Below are 24,566 nucleotides of genomic sequence, written 5' to 3'. Positions count from 1 at the left end.
GATTTCCCACATTCTTGACAAGTCTTACGGGAAGCACTTTTGTTACTACACTCATCGAGTCTAGAGTTACTTGTGCTCTCTAGTTAGAAGCAGAAGGCACGACCGTTACCGACATGTTGACGTTGCCTACGTCTCGAGCGCAGCGCAAACTTTGCGGTCGCTTGTCGTTCTTCCAACGTACTTGAGAACATTACACCTTCTGTTACATACCAGCTAGTTCTACGAAAAATAAAAATGAGTAATGTGTAATGAGAGAACACAAAACAAGGCAAGTAAACATCATTGCGAATTATATGTACTATATTTATATACGCGAATTGCATCTACTGTAATAAAGTAGAGAAACACACATGATTTATTATATTATATTATATATGTATAATGTAACATATTGTCTGCTATATTTCTTATATCGTATCTTCCATATATTTACACCAACTTGTTTTATACGATTGTCTACCATATAGCATGTATAACAGCCATGTCAGAAATAAGTTAGTAACGACTGTCCCATATCGATTTCCAGGGATCATTTGAAAACTGAACAGATAATATTACGGTAAATAATGTTTTAAATAATTCTCATGTCAGTTATCTGACTTAATTAGCTCCCTATTGGTCACGTCTTGATTTTGCAATTTTATTATGCATTTGGTTACATCTTATGCATAAATTGACGAGACGTGGCGGAATCACAAAATCGATCACTGGTGACCTCCATGGAGATCAAAGTGCTCAAATATATAATTGGAAATAAAATATTATACACATTAAACAACACAGAGTTTAACCCCAATTAAAACGATATATCGGTAAAGCGTTTCCGGGTAAAGCATATTTATTGCACACGTTTGTCCGAAAAGAAGAGAAGAACATTTTCACTTGCGACTCTCGTGCCTCCGAAGATGACGACTGAGCGTACCACGCTGGGTGAAACGCTTCTCGCAAATATCGCATTTGTAAGGCTTCTCGCCGGTGTGAGTTCGCCGATGTTTGATCAAGTACCGCCTGGCGCTGTACGCCTTGCCGCAAAACTCACAGATCTCTGGCTTGTCGCCGGTGTGTATTCTCATATGTATCTTCATGTACTGTCGTGTGATCAACTTTCCGCATACTTCACAAGCTACCTGGCTCTCTCCGGTGTGTGTCCACATGTGCTCCTTGTAGCAATAGCTGTAGAACGTCTCAAAGCTACAGATTTCGCACTTGAACCGCTTCCTCGTCTCAGGCTGGCTGTGAAGCTTCATGTGACTCCGCAGATAAGCGTTGTTTCCGAAGGACTTGTGGCAGATTTTGCAGGTGCAGGGCTTCTCGTCGGTGTGCACGCTCATGTGGAGTTTCAAAGTGGCCTTCAGATAGAAACCCTTGTTGCATATCTTGCAGAACTCTGTGAACTCCTTGTTGTGCCGTCTGATGTGAATGTTCAAACAATACTCCGATGTTAGTTTAGCGCCGCACATGTGACAGATATGCGGCGAATCGTGAAACATCCTGTGTACCTTCAGATACCGTCTCTTCTTGAAGACCTTTTGACACTCGTCGCATTTAATAAGTTCCGTCTTGTCATCGTCGTTGTTGTTGTTATTCAGCTTCTGATTTTGCTTGATCCTCGTGACAATATCCTTCGACTCGCATCTCCTCTCCGGTTCGGACGAAGAGCATTTAAATCCGCTCATCCGCCGATGATTCGTCAGTTGTGCTTTCCTCGAAAATGTTTGCCTGCAAGTGTCGCACTCGTATCTCTTTTCTGCTTGACGCAAAGCCTCCCGGGTCCTGAGTATCGATTGCTCCGTTCGATGAATTATCAATTTCGCTTCTGTGTCGAAATCCTCGTCGCACGAGTCGCAGTGATACGCGGTTATTTTCTCAACAAAAACGGTCTCATGATCGATCTCTTGGAAAATAAAGTAGGACACGTTCTGATCCTGCTCGTTCGTCGCGCTGACTTTCTGACAAGTCTTGAAACTCCACTTTTTAGCTCTGAAAAGAAACGAATGGATTTTAACTGCAGTCAGAATGCAACATTACGCTCTTCTACTTTAGTAGAATTCATTTCACACATACATACATCAGGAAAGTTATTGTCATAAAACGTCCAAACGACAGATGGATAGCGTGGGCAGGAAATCACAACCACGAGTGAATGAAACAGGAAATAATTAATATTTTGAAAAAAGAAATAATAATAATAATAATAATAATGTTCTCTTTTTCTTATTATGTATTACTTATTAAGATCTTCAAATATTCTGCCGCGTGATATGAGAAATATTAAAATTTGTTTACTTACTGTATAATGATTTCAGAAGGAACATTTGCTTCAAAGATCACGTTGAGATATCTTGTTCCATGAATAAATATCGCAAACTAGAGACGCGTGTAACGGAAATAATATACGTAAATCTGAGATACATATTTCTGTATAAATAGAATCATCAACTCGGATATTGCTTATTTCAGCAAACATGAAGAGTAAATGATCACGAAAATAAATTTGTAGCATCTTTCACATAAATATATAACGTAACGATAGCAAAATTTTTATATATTGGTATGACTTCAAATACAATGGGAGTATAATAAAACTTTATTAAAGAGAACAATATTCGTTTACATAAATGTAATATCTATTGAATAAAGAATTACATAAAAATAATAAGTTTGTTCTATCAGGAATATTATATATATACGTATATATATAATTGCTAAGATGCCACCGTGTAAACTAATAAAAAATCCCAAGTTTACGGTACAAACAACAAAAATGTCGAAAAAACGTAAAGAATAAATTGAACAGTATATACGATATATATATATATATATATATATATATATATGTATATTTCAGATTTTAATTGTATCAATAATTAAGAATCGTATAATCAAAAAATAAATTTTAAATATTTTCCTGTAAGAAAATATAACCGATCATATACTTTAAGGAAATTGATGTTTTTAACTTTCTTATTTTCTACAACTGATAATTTTATGGAAGAGGATAATGAAATATAAATGTTATATAAGCGTTTTTAAATGTTATACTGAAGTCCGTACACCTCCTTTAGATATTTTTATACCATAACTGCCCGCAATAAAGCTTCATTTTTTAATAATTTTTTTGATATAATTATATATAATTTCATTTTTCATCTAGATGAGATGACATATAAATTACAACACTAAAACGTTAGAAATTTTCTATTCGGCAATTTAATATATTGCTCAATAAACGCTTGTAACAACTGGGCAATTATCGAACTCTCTTTACGAGCAACTATATATAATATATAGTATATAATATATAGTATATCAATAAATTTGCGTAAAAAATACATACGAGGCAGATACTAAATAAATAATTAACTTACGAATCAAATAAATCATTGTAGAGCAAGTACAAGCATAATTACAAAATACTGTCAGGATACAATTACTGATAAATATTAAAAGTTCATGGACGGTTTATTATAGTCTGCGAAAACTGTCACTTGTTTCCTTCAGCACTTTTCAACAGAATAGATACATTGCAAAAAAATATATCTAAGAAAATTCTACATGATTTCTACGAATTAAATTGCTATTATATATCGAATATTTTACAATTGTGAAATAATCAAAAGAAATATTCAAAAGTCAAATTAACCGTAAGCATTGATGTCACGTGTCGCTACACATGCTATTGTCTATGAGTCAATGTCAAACTTGTCAACCTTGCTTTAAGCATAATATGCTTAACTTAATATGCTTTTGTCCCTTTTGAACATAAATCTAAAACTATTCAAATAGAGCAATAATAGTCTTGGAACCAGAAGCTGCAGAGTATGCTCTCCCTAGAAATAAATTATTTCATACGTTTTGATATTCTGAAATTCAGTGAAAAGATTCGAGTTTTAAGTGTATTGAATATTTTGCGACATTCGTTGTTGCCTATTAACTACTTGTTTATTTATTTATTGTTCCAAATCGTTTTGTACAAGATACATCATTCCATAAGACATAGGAACAATCGGAAGCATATTATAAAAAAAAAAAAAAAAAAAAAGTGAGAGGGAGGAGGGAGGGAGAAAGACCCACACCGATACTACATCCTCGTTCTATGAGGTTTTCATTGCAAAAATTACGTGACTCGACCAGATTTTACAAGGCAACTGATCTTTTCTTCTTTCTCCTTGTTCTGTCTTAACGAAATTGTTTATAGATTTTGTACTGTGCAATAGTCTGCGGAATATTCCGTTTCTCAATGAATCAGCCACTTATCATCAACCGCACGTCAACTGCAATAAAGCAGATAACATTATTTGACTTCCCTCAGTCAAATATTACGTGCAAACACTGTCACATCATCTGTCAGACTTTTCAGGAATGCGAGGTAATTATCCTAATTCAACAATCTTGCGCGGAAGAGTCGACGTCTCTTCTCAAATCACATACATACATATATAACATACACACATCACATACACTTTACAGCCGATTAGTGCGTCATAAGCATACTTCACCAGATTCACTATGATATAAAAAGTACCGTTACAAAGGTGAGCTTGTACTGCATTGTCACCGCGAGAAAGCTACCCTGTCGAATTCAGAAGTTCATCAGACCTGTACATGATTGCGAAGCAACGTCTAACTAAATGAGTCAAATGTATAAAAGGATCGTCGCAAAACAGATGTCGTCATAGAAAGAAGTACACGATCTATCATAATGAACGTGGTGGTAATTTCTTAACCGGACAACAGTATAGTGACTGTCTCGAGAGTAGACGTGTCGTCTTCCGTTTGTTGTTGCTGCAAGTCCTGCTGCTGCAGTTGCTGCTGCTGTTGCTCCTGCTGTTGCCGCGCGTTTTGCTTCGCGTGAGTTTTCAAGTGCGAGTTCAACATGGTCTTAGAAGCGAACGATTTCTGACAGCGGGTGCAAGGATATGGCCGGTCGCCCGTGTGACCACGTAGATGCACCACCAATGTGGTCCGCTGCGTAAAGCTCTTGTCGCAGTGGGTACACCGATGAGGTTTCTCGCCTGTGTGCGTACGCCGGTGCACGCTCAGATAGTTCTGAGAGATGAAGCCCTTGCCGCATAAGTCGCAGATGTGCGGTTTTTCGCCAGTATGTTTGCGCAGATGCACCGTGAGATAAGTCTTGCTGGAGACGGACTTGCCGCACACTGGACACACGAACTCATTCTGCGGGCCCGCGTTTCCGTGCGTTTTCATGTGCACCAGCAGCACTTGTCGTCTAGAGAAACGCTTGTTACAGAGCTCGCAATGGTGCTTCTTCTGCGGTGGCACGTAATCCGGCTGATGGAGCTTCGCGTGCAGTCGCAGACCCTGGTGATAGCGAAAAGTCGCGTTGCACACATCGCACTGGAACGGTTTCTCGCGTGCATGCGACATCTGATGTTCCTGACTACTGCGTTTGTTCATGAATAGCTCGCCGCACACCTCGCATTGGTAATTGAAGTCGTGGGACCTATTATGTTCGTCTAGGTTGTCCCTGCACGTGGTCTTGTAATCGCAGATATCGCAAGCGTACCACGTTTCGCTGGGGGACATGTGTACCTTCTGATGCTCCTGCAGCTCCGGCATCGTCGAGAAGCTGCAGCCGCAGTGCTCGCAGACTAATTGCTCGTCCTCCAACCGCTTCACGTCTTCCGTATGAATTGTTTCTAGGTGTATACCTAGCGCCTGCTCGGACACGAAACCGTCGCCGCAGAGCTCGCACTGCACGACCTGGCTCTCGCGATTGAGCACATCCGTCCTCTTCCTTTTGTGCAACGGATCCGTTAACAGTAATCGCGCGTTTCCCTGAACAAAGACGTGCTTGATCTCGCCGGGCCTGCACTGCTGTCCGTCCTCAGGCAGCACCGTGAGTTTTGAGACAAAATATCTGCAAAGAAGAGAGACACAAATGGGAGTCAATCAGTGCACGGTTTCTCCTGTTATCTTTTTCGTTCTCTTATCGATGCCTTACAGGCCTTATGGTAAGCGAATTATTTACAAGGACGATCGGCTGGACACGGCTGTCGGTTGTGTGGAAGTTGGAAGAAGAGGTCAATAAAGCGCCTCACACTTGTGATTTCCAGCATTTCTCTTTATTACGTAGTCACCACTTCTCTGCCTCGACCTTGTTCCTGCCGGTGTCACGTTGCGCTTCAACAATGTTTATTCGCAAGCGAACACCGCGCGCACGCGCGTGCTCCTTACTAATTGTACTAGTCGCGTAATAATTTGTTGACGTGAAGAGCTCTTTGCGTGTAATACATAATCCGCGACTATGAGATATAGCTAATTTATAGTCTACGTTTGCTTAACGCTAACAGGTTTCTCGTGTTTCTTTTCTTTAGCTGATTATTAAATTGCCAACATGATAGTTTAGTGTATTCAATACACTCGCACTATGAAATACATATCTCCTATGTGCATAATATTTATTTCATTACTTAGAATACGTGCGGGGTGTCCCATTGCACTTATGAGACTTGCCCATAGATGCTGTAACGAATTTTGTCAAACTTAATCCTCTTGTGACAAGATTTCCATTTGCTATATAACTTTGTTGTTTGCTAAAGTTTTATTATTTTGTACACATCAAGTGTCTTCAGTAAAGATCAAATTCGATGTTAACTAGAACTGTGTGGAGAAATATCGGTCTTAAATCGTAGTTGACCAAAAACTCTTGGATTCTGAAATATTCATCGTACAAAATTAATCATTGCAACAATGTTGCATAATCTATCTCACATGTCTCAGCTCACTCCTTAGTACCTATGGTCAAAATAACATACTATACTTTGGACACCCCGCCCAACGCGAATCCTATAAACATAGTTTTGTTAATGCTTCACGAGTTTTTGCTATATTATATATCATTTTACTGTATTACAATTTTATAATATAAACAAGATTAATATGCATCATGCATTGCGTTTCTATACACATTACTTTGCATATTCCAGTAAAATTCTTTTTTCCTTTTAAATTTTTACGACAGAACAAAGTTCGTTAAATTTTAATGATTTTGCAATATATAAACAATTTATATTTACTGAAAGTGTCTTGGGAAAAAATTAAAAATTATTATTGACATGAAATTTTTGAGTGGTGATTCTAAGCAAATAAAATTTACGAATTACAGCAAATTATTTTTGCCGATATATCAATTTTATTTTTTATATGTAATTCTTTTTATCTCTAAAATATTAGAATTATACATTACTATCAAAGAATATTGAGCTTGAATGATTGTTTCATTGTGGATAAAGCAGTGCAAGTATCATCAATATGTGCTTCTTACTGATATATTTATTTCTTGTATCCTTATGTTCCTAAATAAAAAATATTTATTAAAAAATTAAAAAGAATGTTTTTAGAAACAATATATTCTCCAAACTTTTCTACACCTTTTATTTTCAAATCCATTCATGCAAGAAAAAGTTTATTTTCGAAATTAAATGTAGGATTCACAATTTTTTTACATTGAAAATCCAACAATGTACAAAAATAAAAACTTGATCACAATTGGACGGTTCCTACTTTTCTAAATAAAGACGTATACACTTTTCTCCAATTAAATTATTATCCATTACACTATATATAATCATTATAGTACTTAATATATAATATTGTAATTATTGCAGATAAATATGCATATTATATTTAGAACAAAATTATCTCAACATATGATCAACAGTAATTTCTTTTTCTTTCTTTTGTAGAATCAAGATTTTGGGAAAGACTGATCAAAAGTCTAGTAATACTATATCCTACCTTAAAGTAAGTGTGAATAATTCAGTATATATAACCATATATACATATTTGCACAAAGAGACATCTGTATTAAATATTAGGATATAGATAAAAACGCATCTGATTACAGAAATATAATTTACGATGTTGTAATGAGAGAAAAAGTAAATTTGCAAGCAATAAAATTGTTGAATTATCAGCGAAGTATTACTAGATATTGCTACATTTATTTTATCCAAAGTTCAAGATATTGAATCGTGTATAACTTCTACTACCAATTCTATATATAAATATTTAAGCGTCTTCATATACTTACATTTCACATTTATTATGTATTTTTACCCTGTCTTTCGTTATTCATCAATTGAAGGCACCTGAATATAGTTTTATGTTGAAATTAATTGTTGCATTGAACATATTACCAATTCACCGATGGTTTAATGTAAAAAATTTAATTTTATATGCGTAATATAAAAATAATCAAATTTATTTATCCGCGAATATATTACCTGTCGAATATTTTTATTCCAAATTTGTTCAAGTGAAAAAATTGCGATTTTAATTAATTGAGATTGAATTTGCGATTTTTAGGCACTTTTATGTGATCGTTTTAGGCAGGTACTAATTTTTTTTTTTCAAAACTGAATTAGGCTAAATTAGCTTTCATTCAGAACGACAGAAAGATCCGTCAAGTATTTAATAATAATATTACTCTCTAAATATTTTATATAATGTACAAACAATATCACAGTGATGAGACGACATTTATGATTATAGAATAAGATTAGCTTATTTTTTTTGTCGTGACTCTGATTCGATCGTCAAATATCCAATCGTTAAATATATTTTATCCGAAACTATAGAATGTTTAAAGATATTATCACGTGAAACATCTTCATAAAAAAATCAACTCACAAGCTTTAATTCGCTTGTTATATATTGTACCGATACTTATTTATTACTATACCGTATTAGTAACTCGAGTAATTTTAGGCACTTCGACAAATCGATGTTCTACAATGACATTCTTATAAGACAATAATTACCTCCGGTAATCATGATAATCCGAATAGAAAAAGCACCTGAAATGTTCACAACGGAAAACATATTTTAATCAGAGATTTTAAGAGAGAATTTCTTCTTTAAAAATCATCACGCAAAAAATATTGTATATCTCGACTGCATATTAAATCATTCGATTAAATCAAAATCAGTTAATTCTCTCAATATCCTTCCTCTCAAAGAACATTAACAAAATATCCTACATAAAATTGCATCTCTTTAACGTCTCCCCGAATGATCTCTTTGAAGGATCTATCGCGAGTTGTATAATTGCCGTGAAACACCGATCAATTGGAGGTTTCAATGCTTCTTCATGTGATTAAGCATGATCGTTCGTGTGACGAATCCTTTCCCGCAAAACGTGCACGTGTACGGACGCTCTCCCGTGTGATAACGGCGGTGCACGGTGAGCGTCGATGCCTGCGTGAACGATTTGCCGCACATGGCACAGAGATACGGCCTCTCGCCCGTATGAATGCGCTGATGCACCACGTAATACTTGCGGTGCGTAAAGCCCTTGCCGCAGACGTTGCACACCAACGGTCTGGGTCTGTGCACCGCCTTATGCGTAGTCAGCGACTCGGCAGTAGTGAATTGTTTGGAGCACGAGTCGCAGGGGTAAGAGGTCATGGATTTGGCGGGCATGATGGGGCCGCCGAGGTTGACGGCGGCGGTGACCGGGTCGACGACGGACGACGGCACTACTGTGTTCGACGCGCTGACCATCATTCGGTTGTTGTCGTTACCCGTTGCCGGGACTGGTCTGTGAGTTTTCGCATGGTGATTATACAGATTACGCGTCTCGAAGCGCATCAGGCACCTGGGGCAAGAGTACATTTTCTCCGGATCGATGTCGTGCATCCTTCGATGACGTTCCAGCAGCGTACGATAACGAAAAGTCGCTCGACAGAGATCGCAGGAAAACATTTTATCCATATTACCGTTATCTCCTCCAGCTCCAACTCCACCACTGCCGCCGCCGCCGCCGCCACCACCGCCACCGCCGCCGCCGCCGCCACCGCCACCGCCGCCACCACCGCTGTCGGGCGACATGAGGTTCGCAGAGGTCGACGCGCACGAGGTCACGGACGCGGTGGTGTGTGTGAGCTCGTGTAACTTGAGGTGACTCAGAGAGACGAAGCTACGCGAGCAGACAGCGCACGAGTACCGCGGTTGATTCTCGACATTATGCTCATACTCTGGACGCATCACATGGCTCGTACGCATGTGATAGTTCAGTTTAAGGACGCTTCGGAACTCCAGGCCGCAGGTGGGACATGGATAGGACTCCGCGAGGATCTGCATCTGGTCGAGCAGGGACTGATCCGGGCATACGGACTGAAAGTGCGGAGGAATGGTGTTTAGTAATGTCGACGATAGCATCGACGATTGGTTCGTATATATGGAGTTGGTCTGTAGAAGATTACAATTGACGGAGGACATGCCAGCCTCCCCAGTCTCGGGCGAGGGCGAGAGGATCTGGCGCAGCATCCCCGACAATCCGCCAAAGGTCTCGCCTGCTTCCCTGAAATCGACAAAACCCAAGGACATTGCAACGGAGAACGACCGTGGGCGCACACACACAGCTTTGGTCTTTTTTGTATTCTGCTCTTGGTGATTGTACGATGTTTCGTGTACAGGCAGTGACTAGAGAGAAAGAGAGAGAGAGAGAGAGAGAGAGAGAGAGAGAGAGAGAGAGAGAGAGAGAGAGAGAGAGAGAGAGAGAGAAAAAGAAAGAGGGGGAGAGAGAGGGAGAGAAAGATATCTTAATGCTCATGTGATTGCTGCAAGGTGGCCGTGCAAAGTGCTTGGGCATTGCTGACATCCCTCGAGACGCAGCAATTATTAACGTGTTGTTACAAGAGTGTACGTGCGCATCGAGCTATAGAGAAAGTCGTCGTGATTGTCGTCAAGTCAAGCAGCTTCGAAAAATTTCATCACCCGCTGTTTGTAATAATATCCATCATGAAGCTTTCTGAACTCGTGAGTCTTACATAATAACAATCAAACGTACTCTATAAGAGTGATGGATAATCTATGATTACATGATTTGTCTAAACCTATTTGTATTATCTTTATATACATCGATAATTAGCATCCCATGAATGTCACAAATTATCAGGAATAATGCACACAAAAAAATATACGTCGGAAATTCCCTGATGAGATAGCAGGAGGGAAAAAGTAAAGATATAGCCATAAGATCAAGCCATAAAACTTGGCAAAAGAGTTTGAGAAAGCAAACTTTTTTACTCAAAAAACCACTCTATTTACTGAAATAGAATATGTTAAAACGCAAATTATAAGTCAGTTATAAAAAAAAAATCTCACCTTTATAAACAACCCATTACGATGCAGCCTCTTCTTCTTGTTTCCACATTGCAAAACGAAGCACGATTTTTTCTTGTGTTCATGTCATATCTAACACATCAACTGTGCTCCTAAAGTATGTCACAGATATATTTGCACAGGGTGCATCACGCAAAAGGCAAATAAAAGATGTGCAGTTAAAAACTGCAACGAAGAAAGTAAAAGGATAAACGGGGAAAGTCATAAATATTATTCAGCGTTTTATAGCAAAAAGTGACAAACCACACGAAAGTCTGATGCGGCAAAAGCACAAAAAGTGCTTTGCAATGTCCAGCTTTCATGTGTCAAACGTCAGCTATATACATTGAGCTGAATAACATGATTTTCCCCATCCAAAAACATCAACATCTATCACATGATACGATGCAGTTCCAGAAGAAAACTGCACCAAATACTTTGGTATGTACATTGCAGCCAGTTCAAGGCGCAAAAAATAAAAAAATACTTAATAAAATTAACAATTATAAAAAGTTTCGTCGTGGATGCGAAATCGGCGCAACTTTACAGTGCGAGCCTGGTTCTGTCAATATAGTTCGCCAAACCGAAAAAAAGAAAAAGGTACATAATTGCCCTCCATATGCGTCACACGTGGCACGATCTTCTCTGCATTCAGATGGAAGCTCGCAAAATAACACGTGCGACCAAATAATGCGCATGAGAAAAACTATTATCTCGTAACAGCGCTGTGTCGGGATACGCAAAAGTATCTGCTCGACACCAAAAGATACATTTGTTCGAGAGTTTATCGTGGAGATAATACAAATTCCCGTGCTAAAATATTATCAGCACTAAAATGCGCGTATTTTTATATATATGTCGCATGTATGATAAAAAATAGTTTATGTAAGTTGAGATAAAATAAATATTTATATTTATATATATATAGATAGAACGTACGTAAAAAAAGGGAATACTCGCCTTCATATTTATGTAAAAAGTCCTCTTGATTCAGCCGTCTCTCAACGGATGATACTTTTGCTCGTTTTTCGCAGAATCTTCGAGTTGTGGAGAAATATACGTATTTCCTTGATCTTCTTCAGCATCGAGATTAATTCTTAACCGAGTATCTTCACCGTTACGATGATACACCAATGTGCGCGCACGTGCGCGCATATTACTTTATTGTCCGATAATCATACCGGACGCGCGAAATTTACTAACAATCACGTGGTATACGTATTCGTACGTCAGTTGAACGGTAATTCTTAAAATTAGCGTCGTAACACTAGTATAACAGTACAGAGTCCTGGCGATATCGTAAAGCGCAGGCATCGGAAAGCACGAATATATAAACGAGAAATAATAGATATATTCGTTGCATCAATTGAAGTATCTATCGTCTGTGATTTTTGGATCGGCCGAATATCGGTCATGTGCGGCATTTAGTGCCATCACGTAAGCGTGGGAATATTAATATCGACAACATGTAAACATTTGATTCCTGTGTGGATAGAGAGATCGAGCTGGTACTTCACATCTACATCGTTGATTGTGGAATAATAAGACAACGTGTGCACACTCGATCGTTTCCTTTCGTTTTCTTATATGTATGACGCATTATGTAGAGAAATCCAGAGAAATCCCTCTATCCATTTCATTGCACATATATAAGTAATATTTAACACAGAGTCCATTTCGAAGAAAATAATATGGAAGTATCATTAAATATTTGTGGAAAATTCTAAAATCGGAAATTGAAAACAGTACAATTATATCTCGTCGAAATGTACTCTACATACATGCTATCACATATAAAGATTAGGTGCTTAGCAATTTGCATTACAACCTCAGAAATTGTATGATTATTGTATGATTAAGGTAAAAAAATTGCGAAATTACTTAAATTATGCGGATATCATGTAAAACATATATTTCCATAAATTGCTAAACACCTCAGGGCCAAAGATGGTTGTGGGGTGTGTTCAAACTTACCTTGTGTTTATATGCACTTTGCTTTCATAATAATCGACGCTTGAACGCGCTATATTAAACATCTCGATTTGCAATCGAAGCAAAACCTATTTTATAACTCCTTTTTTGTCAACGTTTGTTTTTACTATTTCACTTTACGCCTAATAAAACTTTCAACTTTAATATTTAGTTATTGACTTCGGATACAGAATATGATAACGTACAATTATGAGCATTTTAAAATGACGTACGATGTTCTCAGATATAAGATATTGATTTCTTTAAAAATAGATACGCCATAATGCTGTCGATAACTTCCACTATATACCCGAAAGATTTTTTTTCATATCAGCTTGTTTAACACGTTAAACGTCATGTCCGTCACTGGTGACCGACAATACAAAATTTAATTAGATATCTCAATATTAAAAATTAAAAATTATGAAGATGTATCTACATATTACTTTGTATATATATATATATATATATATATATATATATATATATAATGCAATATATATAGAATAAAAATAATTTTAATCTATTTTATTAAAATACTCTAGGCAGAGATGTGGTTTTTCATCACAATTATCACAAAAATTTGTGATATTTTTAGTTAAATTTCTAACAATATTTCTTCCAAATCATGCTGCATTATCTTCATAGCATTTTTTACAATATTTTCCAACTTTAGATGCTCTTCCATTTTTGTTTGCAATTCATAACAGAATATTTGAGGTTTATTTATAATAGATCCTGTCATTCTGCACAAACATTGTTTTATCGTGCATTTATAGCATCAGAACCATCATTACTTTGTATCATTTTTATTAGAGCATATTTGATATATTTGATATTTTTGATGCAACGTGATGATAACTCATCTGACTTATTATCCTCTGATGATAAAAATATTACAATTCCAGAATGTTTTTTCACGGAACCGAAAATGTTCGGCGCTTAACGTGTTAAATAACATATTCAAGTGTACTTTGTTGACACAGAATTAAAATATTATCATAAATCATTGATATTATTTTCAAAGTTAATAAATACATGTAACTTTATTTGATAGCAATCAAATGAGAAATTAATTTAGTATAATATAGCAACGATAATAAATAAATCAATAAAGTCAACACAATGTTTCGTGTCATTGTTTATGTTCGCCACAACAAATGACACCTTTGGCCCTTAAACAATAAAATAAAACAGAAAACTTACCCAGTTTTCGGATCTCCGGCCGTTGTCATCTCTTGTATGTCAGCCATTTTTTGCTGTTGAAGTCCAGAAGGGCCTGGATCTTCGCACGCCAAAGACACATTTACAAATGTTGTAGGCTCGATAGTTCTACTGTTGTTAGGATCCTCTTCACTTTCTTCTTTTATAGGTAGGCCTGAAACAATTCAAAAATTTCACTTTCTCTCTTCTACTTAAGTTCCACAATAACAAGTCATGCATTAAATGCTTGAGTTAAAATATATTATGGTAGATACACACCATCCCCATCACATTCGTCATCTGAGTTTTCTTCGTCTTCACTACTTTCTTCTTCCTCTTCTTGTTGCGTGGGTGCATTCGTTTGATTTTGTATAATTTGGTCATGCGTAATTTGCTCATGTGTACTTGATCCAGCTACTACTTGGATACTTTGTACAGAGCTACCACTGGGGTCCATAGGAACTGAGGTTATTTGTTGTTGGTTATTGGGCATCATCATTGACATACACATGCCCATATTGTCCATAACCATGTTCAGACTATTCTGATGCCCACTTACTTGCTGCATCATACCTGAACCATCTAACCTGTTCTCGTTGCTCTGTTCTCCTTTCATACCGCTCTGAAATTAAAAAAAAGAAAAAACAAAATATAACTTATCTCTACACTTACCAAATTATATGTTACAAACTCAGGTAATGTAAACTAGATTAATATTTTCACTACTTTCTCTTCTGAGATTATATATATATATGTTATTCATGATGTATGTATATGATTCATTGTACAGTGTAGCCAGTAACTGATACCAAATACTACATACAAAAAATTGAAATATGTAAAAATATATAATGTGGTAGTTTAAAAATATTCAGAATAACTTACAAATGTATAACATGTAAAATATTAAGATCACTAGTTATTATCATTGCTAAGGTAAACATGAACAAATGAAGAATCAAACATAAGAAAATCTCTACAGTTATACAAGGTGAATATTTTTTTCAGAGTTTGATATGCAATAAACTATAATAATTAATAACAAATTAATTATAACAATGAGTAAACAAATAAATTATCTATAATAATAATTACCTGGTTGAGAACAGTAGCAACAGCATAGTCCTGTTTTTCTACATCTGCTAGCCATGCTTGCAATCGTTTTTCTGAAACTGCTGTAGTTTGCCAGAATTCAAAGAACGTTTCTACTTTGTACACACAATCGGCACATAACTTTTGAGGTAATTTATCTTCCCTAGAGATCTAGAATCATAATAAAAAAAATTACATAATTTTATTATATAATTTTAAGTGTGGATGCTGTATATGAATAAAACATAATTACTGCACATATTTAATTTATATATTAAAAATTAGATATTTTGTTAAAAATATTAAAAGATAATTTTGAAACAGGATTATTTCTTTATCAGTGGTGTGTGCAAAAATAGCCATTAAGTTATATACAGGAAATTGGTGATTAAAAGCTAATAGCCACATGGCATTGTTATAATTTCCATCAATCTACATTATAACTTACACGTAAATAAATATAAGCGATTATTATAACTTACACGTAAATAAATATAAGCGATACGACAATATTAATCGCACGATAACATAGGCAAAGAGGCATTTTTAGCAACTACAAAAATATACCGATGAAAAGTGAAAATATATATCTATTTTGCATAATAGTACGGAAAATTAACGTTGCTCGACTCGTGAGCATAGATACGATAATGTCGGCGACAAGATGTCGAAAACATCGATGAGCAAGATTAATTAATGATGATGCGAGACGATAATACTTTAGTCTGCGTTAAACCGCGAAGAAACAATAAACATACCATTAACAGTTCAGTACGAAGAATGGAACAAAGTATGATTCTGGTTAACGACATTTATGTGTAAAAAGCGCGGCAAAAATTCTTTAATAATTAGTGGCGTCACAAAGGCATAGAGACTGCGATCTCGCAACACGGATATGAAACGATGAGCATCGTAATATCGCGCGGGTTCAAGGCGCGTGTTTCGTCACTTGTCTCTACAGCGTGATTCAAAAAGACATAAAGGTTTATAAATTGAGCGAGAGGCCAATGAGTCGTGCGACCGCGTACATTGCTGCGAAAGATCGAGAAGGCGTACAAGATGGCGGTTCGCCATAGTCAAACGAATGGCGTAGTTGGCTTTCTTACCTTCACCGGCAGGCAGGTGCTGATTTTCGTAAAAATGCGCCGTGCGTCACCCTCGCCTTCAAAAATCGGCACGGTAACGCGCTCCTTCACGAGACACAGTCGACACAGATCCGAACAATCGGCGGAGGACATTTTACTATGTAAAACGCCAGCTCGAAGACGCAAAGCCGCGCCCGTGGACGCAAACGCCGTTTCGACCGAAGCAGAAGAGGGCAGCGCGTTGTTCGTTACGCGTCGCTCGCGCTACGCGTTCGGCCGCGCTTCGGCCGTATTCGGCGCGTCGTTCGGGCGTACCCGGCACACTTCGGCAGTCTCCGTATCCGTATCGATTAGCTCACGAGCGAAGCCAACCGCCTTCATACACGACAGTACCGAACGCTACGAAGGTTCTTTCCTTGAAATATGCTGCGCGAATCGATGCAGGGCGGTCCGATTTCCCTCGAAATCGGACGCCGAGACCCGGCTTGCCGGCGAGCCATGTATGGAAACTATTCGCGATGTCGATCGCGCAATCGGGCTTTACGCGAGCATGTAAGTTCCTTCGCGACTACAATATTCTGTCTACTCTCTTTACCTCTCTTGCTCTCCTTCTCTCTCTCTCTCTCTCTCTCTCTCTCTCTCTCTCTCTCTCTCTCTCTCTCTCTCTCACAACTATTATTACGGGTCTGCCTCTGAGAACCGGCCTTAGCGTCCCTACGCGACGAAATACACGATGCCGGTCTCTTCGAATCATGGCGGGAGAACGGCATCACCTTAGTCCGGACCGAGGTCGAATTTTTACTCGTTTACGAGGTACTAGAAACTTCTCAATCGTTTCGAGTACTGTACGAACGTACATACGAGAAAAACTGACGAGAAACAATATGATATTGATATTCGAGACCACTTCGGATAATCCGAAGCGATGTTCCCTCGATTGTTGTCGAACCGTAGAACATAGAGCATAACCTGTCGGCCATATTGCATGGTAATGGTGAAATTTCGCAAATCATACATAACGTAATGTCGCATGTATTGTTACATGGTAGGAACACGGAATTTCGCAACATTTCGATGCATAGCGCGAAAACTTTACGTGCCACGTGTGCGTAACACGTTGCAATTTTGCAGTCGAAATACAATTTCTACATGTGTCTTATGGGACACTCTAGAATGGGACTCTCTAGATTCGAATAATTTCGATATTCGGCACATCGTGCGAACGACGTGCCGAATTGGTAAAATTATCGTAAAACTACGGATATAATTCTTTAACATGTGCGCGATTATGCGGTAATTTTGCAGGAGAAAGCCTGCGCGGTCTCGTAGTTTCACTTTTGAGTTTCCGACGTGCCGATTGATTGATCGGGCAGGTGACTGAGAAAGGTCGTCCGGGTGAACGCTATGAAGTTTTCATGCCCAATTACTCCCACTTTAGTTGGATGTTCAACGACGCATGATCGAACCATGCAACATCTATCAGCAAGCAGCGGTGACGAGTGGCGAAAGGTGAGTGCATCCTGGTTAAATCAATGAATGCGTAACGTATTCATTCGCAATAAGTACGTTTGCTCTAAGAATTTCAAAAGATATGTCGCGGCGATCGTCTCTTTACTCGCCCTTGAACAGTGAAGTATTGAGATTTGTTATCATACTGCACTGTATCTCTAGCAAAACAAAAAAGCGCCTGCAGGCAGCAGAGAGGAGCCGTAATGTTACATCCCTTTATCATTGCGGGCAATGATTCGAGAGATTTAAGCTTCTTTCACACCGATGGTTAGGTCACTGTTGAACGTTGGCATTGAACGTTCTACAGTCGACATGGACGACCTGCCAATGGACAGGACGATTTATCCTTTGGAAAAAGAATATTCTCACTGTCGTTTGCTGTCCATTTGATTGTGACGATTGTGATACGATGGTTTATCGTCTGGTCATATGAAAACATATAAGGTCGGCCTTACCTCTGTCACTATGAAAGATATTAATGACCTCTGATATGCCTCTTCATATGCTGCACAGCATTTTATTTTGATGATAAAACGCAGATGCATTTATTTTTCGTTAGAGCGAGATATTTCTTGAATATTTTTTGGTCTTACGTCTCAACCTTTGCATCAATGATTTATAGATTATTACGTTTAACTTGACCGCCAAATAAAGAATTATATAACAAATATATAGAAAATAATGTGCCTAGACACAGTTATAACAAGTAAAAATAATCTCCTTTTTGCTTATTATTAATATCAATAGCATTCAAATATTAGTCGGTGTCATATATACATACGTGATCAAGAATTTTTGCCATAAGATGAATGCATCTAAGAAAAAATTACACGCTAAGCAAGAGATAAAATATTTATTAGATTTTGGACGCACGGGAAAGGGAGATATTGCGCGGCACATGTTTTAGATAAAAAAAACTGCTTTATTGTGGCAGAGCACATGTATCATCATATATCAGCATATAATTAGGAAGTCCATAGTAATTTACAAATTACGATCCACTTAAAAGTCGTTACATATGGCGGTGTGTGCAGGCAGGGAATTTGAGAACCGATTCTGATCGCTCTCGCGTCTTATCTTGAATTTTCGCCTTCGTTTTGTTCGTACTCTCCTCCAAACCTTTGAACGTTAATTGCGTCTCGATCACACGAATGGCTTTTTCGAAGGCCCTTGGAGGGTACGCTATTTATAATACACGAAAATAAGAGATATGTAGTCTCCTTTCTTTTGGTTGTCTCTTTTACTTTTTTTTTTCTCATCGAAATGTTGTAATTAGTTGTAATTAGTCGAGGAACATCGTGTAAATGTCGCTTGCGTATTACAATATTGCTATTAAGTATCGTAAATCATACTTTTACCGTTCCATTAGGGAGAACAGCGAAAACGAAATCGTATATTTTATATTCTCAAAAGCGTACTTTCACGCGGAAGAAATAGGCGATCGATTCTCCTACGTTTTAAATAATTTGCCCAAAATCAAAATTTCCCAAATGCAGTCTCTTAAACGATGAGTTAGAGTTTTGTTAGAATCCGTTCTAATTGGGGCATGCGGCCAATGAAATCGTCTGCAAACGGAATGATAGCGCGCGAACCATGTTATTAAATTCGGAAGATACAATATGCACGCGAATGCGCTTCTCTCGCGTAGTCATTTCACGAACATCTCAATTTTTTCGCGGCTTAAGAACTGCACCGATTAATAAATTGATTAAGATCGCGACAAAACTGCGTTTTACTTCGATGCTTTTCTGTGTGTAGTTAATTAATTAATTAATTAATCGATTAATTAGTTTGTTAAATTCGTAACTATGCACTTACATTTTACGCGCTATAACAATAATAGCAAAATTGCGTGAATGTTTGAATCTTTTTTTTTTTCTTTTAATTCCATATCCCTTTGGTTTTTTTTTTTCATAATGTAAATTTACAGCTATTACAAGTATTATTGTTTATATTTGTTTTTAAGGTAACATTAATAGCAGACTTTTCGTGTCCGTTACCTACTAAATACAAAGTTAAAAATGCGCGAAGTTCAAATTCTTTTTTTTTTGTTTTGTTTTAAATTTGCGAATGTGTTCCGCTGAGTATATGCGCGTGCACATTTGCACATGCACGTTGCATGTGTACACAGCACATGCTGGATTTGCGTGCGGCACACTTGCCTGTGCCGTTGCTCCTCTCTGAATCATTCGGAAACCTAAATTAAAAGAACGAGTCGAAAGCTCCAAATAGTGTTAATATCAAAAGACGTCTTGACAGAAAACATTTGACAAATGCAAATCGCGTATCGGTAAAATGAATCGTTGTGACATTTCGAAAATAAAAAAAGGAAAAGAAAAATTATGAATTATATTTTACATAATGCTACACGCGGTTTAGACCAACGAAACAATCAATAACGTTCGCAATATTCTCACGCGTTTGTTTTCTCTCTCTCTCTCTCTCTCTCTCTCTCTCTCTTTCTCTCTCTCTCTCTCTCTCTCTCTCTCTCTCTCTCTCTCTCTCTCTCTCTTGCTTTCTTTCTATATATATATATATATATGTATATATATTTCTATTAGCGCTCTTTTTTGCACGAGACGTCCTTTTAATTGTAGATATCCTGAAACTTTTGGAAGGCCGCTGATGTATCGTTTCAAAAATTTTCAAACCAATTCTAAACTAAAGACCGTAGTCTACCTAATAGAACCGATCGAATAAGTGTCATGTCCAAAGTAAACATTCTTGCACTCGCTTGGAACAAAACGGTGTCTTACGTATGTATGTGTATGTCTGTATATAATATAATGTATATGTATAATACAGTATAATATAGCGTACTGTAGTATTATGTCGTGTTGTACTGTATTTTGTGTATGTGTGTGTGTGTGTGTGTGTGTGTCTGTGCAATTGTTCCTGCCACAATTGTATGAGCGATTGTGATTATGCTCAGTCACTTTTGAGAACTAAGAACATTGGTCGTGAAACGATCCATACAGCACAGAACGCACTTGTACAACTTTACAACATCGTGATGAAATATCTTCGCAATATTTCGGCAACCCTTCCGCGCTATATGGAAGAAAGTACGTATAGTATTATGCAAGAATCTTTCAGACATTATCTTATCACGTTCTAATTAACTAGACTATAGTCTTAAAATGATTTCTTATATCATCGACGTTGGGATTAACTAATCTCTAGCATTTGGTCGTAAAATCGTTGATAGTTTTAGCATATCTAATATACACTTCACGCTGATACGCTGTATCGATGAGATTCATTTAGGAAGCTGAACGACAAAAAACATCAAGTGGGAGAGGCTTTGGAGAAGTGAACGTAATCCTCTAGCAATTCGAACGAAGCGTATGTCTCACTCTATATCGTACAATTGTCTCTCATACGTAAGGAGTGTCGCGTATGTTTCGATCTACTTCGACAACGTTCCAATCACCATTTTACCTTTTTTTACACGCGAAGTGTGATACCTGTGATTCGTAATATCGATGAATAAAACGTGCGAGCTCCTCTATATGGGGCTTATGTTACAAGTGGGAATCTTCGAAAATTACATCGCTGGTAGTAATCTATCTAGTGGAACACTCGTCGTTTGTTTGAATTTTGTTCGCGATGCCGATTATCGTGTCGCTAAACGGCGTTGGAGATTGCCAAATTAGATACGAAGCAAACCGTCCCTCGAGTACTTAGACAGAACTGCTTTATATATTACAATATATAATATTATACAATTAATAAAAAATCTCTCGTGACAAACAGCGCCACGCTTTTCACAATTTACAATTATTATCAATAGAAACTTCATATTTCACGGTTTTATGGCCATTTATATACTACAGTGTAATGCGTGAAATTATAATATATTCAAGTTTCGTTCTTAGCACGGCGCGATCGATCGATTCGAATCAATCTTCTCGTGAAAATAGGAAAGTTACAGCAACGTGCTATCCTATAAGTCCACGAGATATTCGCCATGTTGCTATGTTGCTATTATTAGTCATTCAACTTACAATAAAAATTGTCAATTTTTCAATATTTTTTTTATTAGCATCTTCGTACTTTTGTTTTCTTTTCCTTCTTTTTATCAAAATAATACAAATAACGGCAATTGAAATATACGTAAAAAAATTATGGCACTGTTGACGAGAAATGTCCCTTCGGACATCAAATTTTAAACGGATATCTTTAACAGCACAAGCAAAAGAAGTAACCTTGCGGGTTATTAAGAGATAATAGACATTATCGATTACGCAAATACAGAATATCACAAATCAAATCACATTCTTTTCATCCTAAAATTAAGTTAATACTCTGTACCCTGACGATAATATCAGCAGTTTCGCGTCATCTAATTTAATAATCGAATTGAAAGTAATCGTCGAGAAATTTGTCTTTTGTCCAGCTAACTCTATAGCTTTAATATTATACAAGCTCAATTATTTTCTTTTTTATCGAATGTTACAATAAATACAAAATATTATATGAAAGTGTATATAATTCTTGTATTATCTTAAGACGCTATAGTCTGTTCACCTGAGAATTAAAAAAATTGTATATCCGATTATTCAAAATTTTATTAACGTTACGTGAAGACTAGCAAAGTTCGATATAATTAACTACGAATTTATAAGAACAAATGGGGAGAAACGCTGATCGTTCCAAAAATTGTAAAATACCTACTTGTTATTCCGAGAAGGCTTTGTGATCGTTACTGTTATTTAGCGTAAACGAGTCCAAATGATGCTTTAAAAATGGGTGAAGGGGAGGGGAGGGAGGCGAATTAAATGAAAAGTTACATCAACTATCAGTTAATATAAGATGCATGACTAATTATGCGCGTGTGTAATTATTCGCTTAATCTGTTCTTGTTAGATTTTTCTTTTTTTTTGTGTGTTGTCTCCTCCTCGCGTCTCATAAAAATTATTTACGATCTTTCACGCGATCGTCATTTAATACTATCTATATAATATATTACAGAATTAATTCATTTTGTTTTGTTCGCAGTTAATAATTAATGGTAATGAACGGGAGTAAGTTCTAACGGTTCTTATCGTCTTTTTCTTCTTTCCTTGTAGAATAAGGTATTCATAAGTGAAATGGCGTAACTAATAAATGGTACGGCAGATACAGTCTGCCTCGTCTGTAATCACACTCGTTATCGTGGGATAATAAATGTTAAACGTTTAAATTTCCGACGAGCGTCCGGTGCGCGGATATCTCGTCGCGCTAATTGGTAATCGTAATGTTGAGAAATACCAAATCGCGTATCGCGGTTTCCTTAAATCTGTCGATCGCATGCGTAATAATCCTATATAAATTACACTTGGTCATGGTGAACGTCAATAGATTTAAGTGTTGGAAACTGTCGATGTCTGATTTACGTAGGTTTTACATAGGTTTTGTTTCTCTCTTTTAATTTAATATACCGACCACATCGTAGTTGGATGGCGATTCACATAAATCCGCACGATTCCGATAGCGAGACGTTCTTACGGGCGAGAGCAGCCGTATTCGTCGACGTTATTCCCCTCTCGTAGAGACTGGATAAAGAAACGTCCTTCTACTTACACTACTCGTACAATGTGCAATCCAGTATACGTCTTAAAAATATTCGAATAGGTTCTACTTTTCGATAAAAGGCAAGAGAATTGTTCCGCTCGTGTTCACCTATATATTATGATAACGCATCTACCGGAATATATTACGTACTTCGTGCTTCGATGGATTGACTCTTCGTAGGTAAACTGTAAACGATCAATTCGGGGGGAACGAATTCGTCGATATTTTTCTCGCGTAACTTATTTCTGTAAGATCGTGTTGTCATCGGCCGAGCGCTTCTGGTACAAGAGACCTACGGCAGCTAGAGTCTAGAGATCTATGTAGCTGTGGCCATTTTGCGACAATTTCTGATCTGCGTAATTAAATAATAATAAATGGAAAATCGAAATTTTGAATACATACATACATATACATATATATATATATATATATATATATACACACATATATACATATATATATATATATATAAATATCTGTGAACTCCCGTATGATAGTAATATGACATATCTTACAAATATGTATTATACACATCCGTAAGACTCTCTCGGAACGCCTCGTGTCGTATACCTAAGTGTCGTAATATATCTATACTTTATATTATATACAAATTGTAAAATGTGTTTTCTTAATGAAAAAGTCCTGTGTCGGTCTTTTTGTGTATATTCTCTTTTTATCTCTTCTTTGGTATGTATTTATATATTATCTCTCTTTATATTTCTCTTTCTACTTTCCTCTCTCTTTCTCTCTCTCCCCCTCTCCTCTCCTCTCCTCTCCTCTCTCTCTCTCTCTCTCTCTCTCTCTCTCTCTCTCTCTCTCTCTCTCTCTCTTCTCTACTGCGTGAGAACGTGAACGTAGATGTAAATTTAGCACTCGCAATCGTACCCTCACACTTTCGCGCTCACTGTTCTTTCACACAGATTCGCATATTCGTACTCCCACGCGCGTTCGCTCGTTCGCTCGTTCGTTCACATTCACTCGAACAGTCGCGCCTCGAATTCGCTTCTTTTCGTCCTTCTC

At 37.1% G+C, this 24,566-nt stretch overlaps 2 protein-coding genes across 19 annotated transcripts in view; both read right to left on the bottom strand.

Annotated features, from left to right (window-relative positions):
• Positions 1 to 16,748, bottom strand: part of LOC105181216 (zinc finger protein 2-like) — a 64,992-nt gene extending 48,244 nt beyond the window's left edge. For 8 of the 18 annotated variants that reach the window (XM_025304667.1, XM_025304616.1, XM_025304621.1 and 5 more), the window contains exons 1-4: positions 16,503 to 16,744; positions 15,400 to 15,567; positions 14,584 to 14,926; positions 14,308 to 14,479 (exon numbers count right to left, since the gene is read on the bottom strand). In XM_025304667.1, the coding sequence (XP_025160452.1) occupies positions 14,308 to 14,479; positions 14,584 to 14,926; positions 15,400 to 15,567; positions 16,503 to 16,634 (815 nt within the window). In that variant the 5' untranslated portion in view covers positions 16,635 to 16,744. Of the gene's footprint in view, positions 1 to 4,495; positions 5,882 to 14,307; positions 14,480 to 14,583; positions 14,927 to 15,399; positions 15,568 to 16,502 lie in introns of those variants that run through there. The other 10 variants (XM_025304648.1, XM_025304645.1, XM_025304647.1 and 7 more) reach the window with 4 other exon arrangements.
• Positions 7,816 to 10,478, bottom strand: LOC105181210 (zinc finger protein 26-like). The gene is made up of 2 exons (XM_019840500.2): positions 9,840 to 10,478; positions 7,816 to 9,749 (listed from the first exon to the last, which is right to left on the bottom strand). The coding sequence occupies exons 1-2, from the start codon at positions 10,351 to 10,353 to the stop codon at positions 9,103 to 9,105; spliced, it is 1,161 nt and encodes a 386-aa protein (XP_019696059.1). The 5' UTR covers positions 10,354 to 10,478; the 3' UTR covers positions 7,816 to 9,102.
• Positions 16,749 to 24,566: the final 7,818 nt, after the last annotated feature.

The sequence above is a fragment of the Harpegnathos saltator genome, unplaced genomic scaffold, assembly GCF_003227715.2.
Source record: "Harpegnathos saltator strain DR-91 unplaced genomic scaffold, Hsal_v8.6 scaffold119, whole genome shotgun sequence".
Lineage (NCBI taxonomy): Eukaryota > Metazoa > Arthropoda > Insecta > Hymenoptera > Formicidae > Harpegnathos > Harpegnathos saltator.
This window is presented reverse-complemented; position numbering and strand designations above follow the sequence as displayed.